Source organism: Pimephales promelas, chromosome 11 (genome assembly GCF_988280905.1).
Source record: "Pimephales promelas chromosome 11, fPimPro1.hap1.1, whole genome shotgun sequence".
Taxonomy (NCBI): Eukaryota; Metazoa; Chordata; class Actinopteri; order Cypriniformes; family Leuciscidae; genus Pimephales; species Pimephales promelas.
This window is the reverse complement of record NC_142779.1, coordinates 22,031,477-22,040,893: the sequence shown is the minus strand read 5'-3', so window position 1 is coordinate 22,040,893 and position 9,417 is coordinate 22,031,477. Positions and strand designations below refer to the sequence as shown.

The following is a 9,417-nucleotide window of genomic DNA, read 5'->3' as shown; positions in this document are numbered from 1 at the left end:
CCTAGTCCGGTTCGCCACACTAATCATGCATTCAGCAACAAATACACTCAATGGAGATAACAGTAGGGTGACCAACAGTCCTGTTTTCCCAGGACATGTCCTGTTTTCACGGCCTGTCCTGACCGTCCTGGCTGTGATGAAAATGTCCATGGTTGTCAAAAAACTGCTGGGAAAGCAAAATATAGATGGGCAAATAAAGAGTATGAGGAAGAAAAACAGATTAAAGAGGAAGAAAATTAAAGATATAAATATATTTTTGTTAGTTTGTAAGTTTGTGAGAGCTATTTTTGTTCAATTTGGAGGTATTTCTTTTAGTTCTATTTTTATATATTTATTTTTCTAATACAGTAGATACATTATTTATTTCATTCATTATTTTTTGAAACCTGTCATAATAAAACATTCTCATGAGTAACCTCTGAGAAGCCTATCTGAATTTGTGTCTTGTAATAACAATTTTCTATCCATAGAGCAAGCATAGCCTATACTTTAAATGTATTGAAATGAATAAGGCATCTTTGAGTAAACTTTGAATATCATTTGAGTATCTGTTTGCCATGCCGAGTGTCCTGGTTTTTGGTAATCAAAATATGTTCACCCTTGATAACAAGAATATCTTACACACACACTCACAAACTTTGGAGCTCAAAGGGTTTAGCTTTAACTAGCCTATCTCATGTTATAAAGGACTTTCATGTGCCCTAAACAGGCATAAAGAACAGGATCTTTTGGAAATATGATCATAAAGGTCAGCATTGGCTTGCTGTACTGCTTCAGTCAGCAAAGCACTTCAGTTTTTCTATCTCATGACAATGCTAATTGTAGTTTCAGATCTCAAGTTTCATTCCTGCTTTGTATCCTTTTGGGAGTTTAACAAAGGCGACGGGCGGACAAAGGGAAAAACATACTCATTTCTCAACACAATGATACCATAATCAAAATTATACTCTATTTCCTACTAGACTACAATCCTAGTTATTAAATCCAGTCAGATCTTCTCCACCAGTTTTCGACAGTAGTAGGCCTAGTAACTGTAATTTTCTATAATAGGTACAATTTTCTTTGACATGATATACAAAACAAATTGAACATTTCCATGAATATATGTAATTGAAAAGACAAATTTAAATTTTAAACATGATATATGCTGTACAATATTTGCGTAATACAATTTTATAATACAGAGAAACACTGCCATCAGGTGGCGGCTCAAGCGCTCAAGTCTGTTTCTTACCTCTTCTTACATTAGACACGAATGCAAATACTAATGCCATCGTGTCTCATATGTATACATAAAAAATAAATTACAGATATTTTAGTTTTAAACAAATTAAGCCTGTTTATCGTAAATTGTGTCCGCGGAACTAATGTTATGCGTCACTGTGTTTCCGGGAGCAGCTGAGGAGGTGACACACTGATGGCCGTTCAATAACAATCACATGTGAGTGTTTTGTACTGTAATTTTTGTTTTATATTTTAATTAAAAGAGAAAGGTTTTTACTACCTCACTAATTACATATATGTGTTTTAAGTATGTAATGGAACGGTCGCATTCATCTCTTTGGCTGTCATGTTAGAAACTAACGTTAGCTGAGCCATTCCACCGAATGGGTGACATTTGCTTGTTGCAACACTTCAAAAGAAACGTGCGTTCCATTCGACCGTAAGTGGACTGCGAAATGGACTTCACAGGTATTTCGCAGCAGGTATTTCGCCATCTTAAGTGAGATTCCAATTCGAAGGGAACGAACATGTTCAGTTCGAAGGGCACTGCAAACGGCATAGGGAATAAGGGAACATCGATACAGGAACTTAACAGGAAGTCAGTGAAGTCCACTTCAACTGATATACCGTGTTCAGGGAGTAGGGAGCAGTGAACACTGCGTAGGGACCCTGTCGAATGGAACGCACCTTTAAAAAAAAAAACAAAAAAAAAAACACTGAATCTAATACTACTGATATGTAACTATTCAAAATATGCATTGGTCAATCTCAGGCAACTTTAGTTATTTTTTTTACAAGATTTCTAAGTAGAAGATTGACGCATGTTTTCTCAGTCCTGTTACCGAAACTCATGTGCCATTTAAATAGCATGAATTCTTTTGTTTTCTCCACAAGAAAGTGTTTATTTTAAATAAATTCAAATAATTGATATTTGTGGCAAAAAAATCCCTATATATTAAGGCAAGGTGTATTTTAATCAAAAGTATTTTAATGTGTTTTAAAAAAACTGAAAGCCATTTTTTTTTCATTTTAAAGGAGACCGAAGGCTCAAGTTTATAATTTTATTTAAATAATTGAATGTATTAAACCATTGTATAAATGATGGACCAAACAAAACTGATAAAACAGTGGTTTAACATGATTTTTTTAGAAGAAAAAAAAATAGTAAATGGGAATAAACACTTGATAACAGGAATGAACATTGGGTAACAGGAATGAGTGTCTGTATGTGCGTGTGTGTGTGTGTGTGTGTGTTTGAGAGAGAGTGTACATGACTTTGTGCATACGATTTCTGTTGAAGTGATTTACTATGTGCTAGTAGTACTTCAGCGGTGGAAAGAGAAAAAAAGGAGAGAGAAGAAGAGAGGAAGGGAGAAAGAGAAATTAAGACAAAAAAGGGAGAAAATAGAGGGTTGTGGGTGTGTCTTGCTCCTTCCCGCGCAGCATGCCATAGGTGGGTGTTTCTGGCACCTGTATAGTATGGGATTTCTCCATCTTCAGACAAAGACAATATGTTTAAGTCACTTTGTGGTAGACTGGCTTCCTGGAAGTATGGTGTTCACATTGTAAAACTAATGCTAATGTCTACAATACAAGTAATTGCAACCTTAAAACTCATAATTCAGGTGAATAGTTTTATATCAACTAATATTTACAGTATTAAATCAACAAAACAGAGGACTCTACTTCCTCCTGTTACTTTACCTCACTCCTTTTATTAGTAACACGAATGAAAGTAACAGGATTGAGTTAAGCATAAATGTATCAAATACATGACATATCGTACATGCTAATAGCATAAGGACACTGAGCAAATTATTGTGACTTAGCAAAAGTTACAAAGTTAAAATCTAAGAAATAATTTAGGGAACGGGACAGTATATTGAGATTGACCTTCTCAGTCATAGTTACAATTTCAAGGATTTCCTTAGTCTTTCCATTGCCTTCAGAAGATCCAGATGATGCAAATTCCTGTTGAAAATGTGTCTTGTGGAATATATAAGTTTTTCAGTGGGGGGATGAGTGCTAGGGTAACAGGACTTAGTGAAAATGGGGATATGACTAAAATTTGTATTTTATCTAAAATATTAGATTAAAAAAAAACTTTTCTCGTTAAAAAAAGATTTCTAAAGGATTTTAATCATCATATTTCATAGTAAAGTTTAGCGATAGAGAGTGGGGATATGCAGAAAATGCTATTTTTTAGTGTTCTATAGTTTTTATTAATGTTTTTAATTATACATTTTAAATTTGTAGTTAGTTTAATGTGCAGGATATTTTGATTATTTTTATACATATAATGTCCTGACTCCTGGGGACAGAAATGTCACCCTTTCGGTGGAATGGCTCAGCTATGATTTTGTCAATTATTCTGCATCACTTGTTGAATGTCTTGGCTTGAGTCAGATTTTTGAGTCAGTTTTAGTAATCTCTGATGATTTATTTGTATAATTTAATGTAGATTATGGGTTGAGCCAGACCGATATTACACTCTCAGAAAAAAAGATACGAAAGCTGTCACTGGGGCGGTACCTTTTCAAAAGGTACACTTTTGTACCTAAAGGGTGCATATTGGTACCTTCATGGTACATATATTTGTACAATTATGGTACCAATATGCACCCTTTAGGTACAAAAGTGTACCTTTTTGAAAAGGTACCGCCCCAGTGACAGCTTTCGTACCTTTTTTTCTGACAGTGTATCGGCTGAAATTAGGCATTTTCCAAACTATCGGTATCGGCAGTTATAATGGCCGATGAATGAATATTTCAAAAATAAAACAAAAATGGACGAAACACGATTGAACCATGTCATGAGTGTTGGAGTTGTATAGTTTGTCCACCAGAGGGCACTCTACACCATCTCTGTTTGCAAAACTCGTTGAGTTGGTCACGAGACATATGTAACAACCCCATCAGTTCTCTTAACTCAAATAAGCATGACAAAATTTGTGACTATCATATCCAGTTTTGCTGCTGTTAAATAAGCCAAGAGTGAAGCAGAATTAGCTAGTTACACACTGTCCTTTTAACTTTTAACAATGTGACTGAAGTATTTCTTTAATAGCGCGAGACAGTTACAGAAATGAGACGTATCATCTCTCCTTGGCCTGTTATATTGAAAATGTATGTTTTACAATTTGCAGTATGACGTTATCCATTGCTAAATTATGGCTCATCATAGACTAGCTAACCATAAAGCTAGCTAATGCCACTATCATCAGTCTGTTCTGTTGTGACAATAAAAGAAACAAGTTTCTTATTAAAATGCATTATCATATTATTTTAGTTAAAACTCATAAATAACTACAAATAACTAATGTTAGGGAAATCTTTTAATGCTTTGTTGCGCGTTTCTGTGGAAAAAAATAAAATATTGGCCGATATATCGGAATATCGGATTTTAAAACCAACAAATATCGGTATCGGCCTTAAAAATCCTTTATCGGTCGGGCTCTAATTGTGGGTTATAAACATTAGCCTATGATCTAGGATTTTCAAATTGGTGTCAGGGGTTAAAAATAAATAAAAATATAAACTAAATAAATACATTTGATTATGTAATAATTCAATAGAATAAATATTTTCCAAATAATATTTTACACCTATTTATGATATTTTTCACAATATAAATTACATCTTTATACATGAAAATATATATAGCTGCCTTTTACATTTTAGAGTGGGGGTTCCTTGCACAAGGATGATCATATTTTGGGGGTCAGTGGCATCTAATATATATATATATATATATATATATATATATATATATATTTTTTTTAAAACTTGCTTCAGTTGATTGTCCTTGTAATAAATACAGTAAATCAGTGGTTCTCAATTGGTTTTACTACAGGACCCAGATTTAAAAGTAAACATTTAAATATAATAATATTCACATGATCTGTATCGTTGCTTTAAATTATTTCTCATTCATAAAACAATAAAAAAATGTACATTTATTGTTTTCAATCGCCAATAGTTCGCTAACCAGTAGAGAACCTCTGCTTTATGCCACTGGATAAAGGCTTCAATGAAATGACGAGGTACTCTTTTCCTGTAACATGTCAGGCTGTTTGGTGACAATCATGGACGCCCTCGAGGACACCTTCAGGAGTCTCTCCATCGCCAGGAGATTGGAGCCCACTGAGGCCACGTACATTCTAGACCTCTCTCTTGCATCCAGTGGGTCAGATTTGCTGGCTGTGTGCTGCTCCAGTTACTCTGTGCACCTGCACAGCAGAGAAACGCTCCGCCTGATGGGAGAGTTCCTGGGTCACACGGCTCCTCTGTGTGGGGTCCGTTTCTCTCATCTGTCCCCTCACCTGCTGTTCACCGGCTCCGCCGATGGGACAGTGCGGTGCTGGGACGTCCGGCAGCCTGGTTCTAATGCCACCCAGGTGTTTCGCAGTGATTCGACACATTCGTACTGCTCATTTGACGTGAGCTGTAGTGATCGTGTGCTGTGCGCAGGCACAGAGCAGATAGAGGAGGAGAGTTTTTTAGTATTTTGGGATGCCCGTATGGTTCAGGATGGAGGTGAGTCGGGCTCTAAGATGGGCGGTCTGCTGGGAGTTTACTCAGAATCGCACAGTGATGACATCACTGCGGTTAAGTTCCACCCACAGCAAGCGGAGCGTTTGGCTTCAGGGGCCACAGATGGACTTGTGAACGTGTTTGATCTAAGTCTGGGTGGAGAGGATGACGCTCTTGTCACCACCTGTAACTGTGAATCCACTGTAAGCTCCCTCTGCTGGACAGGTAGGTAGTAACAGCACACCTGACTGAGCGATAATTTTGTAGACAGAATTCTCTTGATCATGGAAAATAATAGAATTTTTAACTTGTGATGATCAGGCCTGTAAAACACATTTATTATAAAAATTTTGTATGTATTATTCAATTATTATTATTAAATAATAGTTTATATAGAATTTAGTTTTCACGGTATGCTTAGCTGTTAAATTGTGATGACCAGGCCTGTAAAACATTTTTTAATATAATAATTATAATTATAATTACTATTAATATTAAATATTAATTAATATATAATATTTATGTTTTTAACTAAACTCTTTATGTTTAGTTGTTAAACTGTGATAACCAGGCCTGGATTTTTTTTTTTTTTTTTTTTTTTTTGTCTGTGACATTTTTAGACTGTGGAATATTAATTAAAATAATATAGGATGTTTTTTTTTTCTATATTAGGTATGGTGTAAAATAGCTGTAGTATGAATTTTCTTTTTTTAATGTTCTTTTTTTTATTTTTACAGTCATGTGAAAAAGAAAGTACACTCTTTTTGAATTCTATGGTTTTACATATCAGGACATAATAAAAATATAATTTGGCCCTTGGCAGGTCTTAAAATTAGGTAAATACAACCTCAGATGAACAACAACACATGATACTGACATGGTTTGTTTAAAGTCACTCTGTAGTCAATTAATTTATCCCTTAAAGCTCCAGTCATGCTTTTTTGGGTTAAAAATGATCCAAAATACATACAGTACTGTGCAGAAGTCTTAGGCACACTAGTATTTTCGCCTCAAAGAAATGGTTTTAAGCCAGTTATTTATATATTTTGTTGTAGTGTCTCAGTAGGAAAAATCAGTTTACATTTCCAGACATTAATTGTAATAATCCAGTTAAATTTTTTAATGCACAAGGATTCTGACAACAGCCAATGCTACACACGGAGGTCGGATCATCATCGAGTGCATCTGAAATTATATGAAGAAACAGAAAAAAACAGAGACTAAGACCAGAAGAACTGCGGCAACGTTTCCAAAGACGCTTGAAAAAACCTGCAAAACTAAAAACTATGTGCAATACCTGGACAAAAGCTGTTTTAAACGTAAAGGGTATACTAAACGCCTATTGATTTGATTTAGTTAACTGTTAAAAGTTCATAACAGTTAATAATGGTTAACTAATAAAATGAATTGGTAAATAAAATCTATTTATGATTATGACATTATTTTTGAAAACATTCTCATTTACAGCATTTTTACACAAGTGCTTTTTCACAGTACTGTTGCTTTGCAGGGCCAGGCAGGCACTACCTTCGAGACGTTGCCGCAGTTCTTCTGGTCTTAGTCTGTGTCATTGTCAAACATTAACGTCGTCTGAATCTTGTGATACTAATTGTGCTTTGTGTAGCTGTTTGTTTTCTTTTCTTAGTCATTAAGTCTGAATCCAGTCCTAGCCTACTTTATTGTCTTAGTCTTGGAATATTGCCTTTCAGTTCTGTTTTGCCCCCTCGTGGGTTTTGTTTTCTCTGTTTTGTCTTGAATAATTTGTGTGTTGAGCATTCAGTCTGCTTTTGGGTTTGTCTATCCGCATCTTCATGACAAAAATTCCTCCAGAACGATGTGAGAGACTGATACTGTCATACAGAAAACGATTACTTCTAAAAGTGGCTCTACAAACAACTGAATCATAGAGTGTACTTAGTTTTGTCACACATGTCTTCTCCATTTTGGCTTTATTTTTGTTAAATAAAAATGACCAGATGATTTTGTATGTCCTGATACGCAAAACCATAGAACTTAAAAGGATGTACTTTCTTTTTCTAATGACTGCATGTGTGTGTGCGTGTGGCCGCGCACATGTCTATATGTATGTATGTATATATTACTATAAATATATATATACATATTACTATATATATATATATATATATATATATATATGAAGAGTTAAGATGCAAAAGCCTCTAAATGCCATTTGAAATTTTCTTCTAGAATGATCATTTTTATCAAGCTTGTATATTTAAGTTCAAAAGTCATGATGTCATGTTGGTAATTTCACTTAAATAGCAATTCATAGGTAATCTTCATTGTCATTTAAGTGAAATTACTGAACTTAAATAATATATAAGCTTGATGAAAATTATCATTTTAGAAGAAAATTTCAAATGGCAGTTAGAGGCTTTTGCATCTGAACTCTTCATATATATATATATATATATATATATATATGTATTGCTTTAAGATTTAAATATAAATTGCCTTTGTATATTCATAATAGCTATTTTAATTTTATTAAGATTTAACAAAAAAAAAAAAAACATCTAGTCGATTTGAAATCATGTTAGATATCAACATATTTGTACTCCCCAGAACCCTAAACTATCTTTTTTTTTTCCTTATATTAACAGGCAAATATCTTGACCAGCTGCTTTGTCTGACTCATGATGAAGGGCTACACCTGTGGGATGTGGCTCGCCCAGACAGCGATGACACTTTGACCCTTGTGAGTTCGGCTGATGCCCGAACACTTGTCCAGCTCCCTGATGGAGCCTCACTTGAGTACTTTGTGGGCGGTTCATGGCTTTCAGATGAGGAGCGTCTTCTTTTAGTCGGAGGGAGTAATAATGGAAAGCTTCACCTCCTGGACTGCAGTGGGAGTGGTCTGAAATTCATTAAATCCCTTAAAGGGGGTCATTCAGCTACAGTGAGATGCTTCCAGTGGGATGCGGTCGCACGATGTCTGTTGACGGGCGGGGAGGATGGCCAGTTGTTGCAGTGGAAGGTGGGAGCAGAGGAAATCAGTGTGGGGAAGAAAGATTCTCTGAAAAGCATCTCCTCCATGCAGCTCAAAACTAAAGCTCACAGAAAACAAGCTACAAAGAAAGACCGGTCAAAACTTGCATGATCACACAGTATAGGAGGAGGAGGGGGCGTTATGGAGAACTTTAAGAACTTTTTATAGTTAATATACGGTTTTAACAGTGTTTTGTGGTTTTAAAATGCAAGTTGTAGTTTCACTTTATTTTGATGGTCCTTTTAACACATTCTGTTGACCATAAGTAACGTTGCAACTACATGTCTATTAACTCTCAAAAGAGTGTTTGTAGACTGTTAGGTTAGGGTTAGAATAAGTTACTTATAGTCAGTAGAATGTTCAAAAGGGACCATCAGAATGAAGTGTTACCAAGTTAACAACAAATCGCTACACAAGAATTACAATGTTGTCTATTTGTCCAGCAAAAACTCTTATGAAAACTGTGAAGGACATCACTTTTCTTATGTTTTGTTAGCAGCATTTCAGAATTAATTTTTGAGGTAGAGCACATGATGTGAAAAAGCTAAAATTGTCTCCAAAATTGTCTTACTGACCATAAACTGAACACCTGTATTGTATTAGGTGTTTATACCATCTAGTTTTTCTTTCCAAAATGTGTTCATTTCAAAA

The 9,417-nt window shown here is 34.9% G+C and overlaps 1 protein-coding gene across 1 annotated transcript; it reads left to right on the top strand.

Annotated features, from left to right (window-relative positions):
• Positions 1-1,314: 1,314 nt before the first annotated feature.
• On the top strand, positions 1,315-9,025 carry wdr89 (WD repeat domain 89). The gene is made up of 3 exons (XM_039651962.2): positions 1,315-1,441; positions 5,292-5,981; positions 8,381-9,025. Exons 2-3 carry the CDS (start codon positions 5,309-5,311, stop codon positions 8,875-8,877), a joined length of 1,170 nt encoding a protein of 389 aa, XP_039507896.2. The 5' UTR covers positions 1,315-1,441; positions 5,292-5,308; the 3' UTR covers positions 8,878-9,025.
• Positions 9,026-9,417: the final 392 nt, after the last annotated feature.

What these genes read in the sequence shown, in the direction of transcription:
- wdr89 (XM_039651962.2), top strand. Translation starts at nt 5,309, where the DNA reads ATGGACGCCCTCGAGGACACCTTCAGGAGTCTCTCCATCGCCAGGAGA. An exon ending in AAGCTCCCTCTGCTGGACAG is followed by an intron (nt 5,982 to 8,380) that starts GTAGGTAGTAAC and finishes TTATATTAACAG; the next exon opens with GCAAATATCTTGACCAGCTG.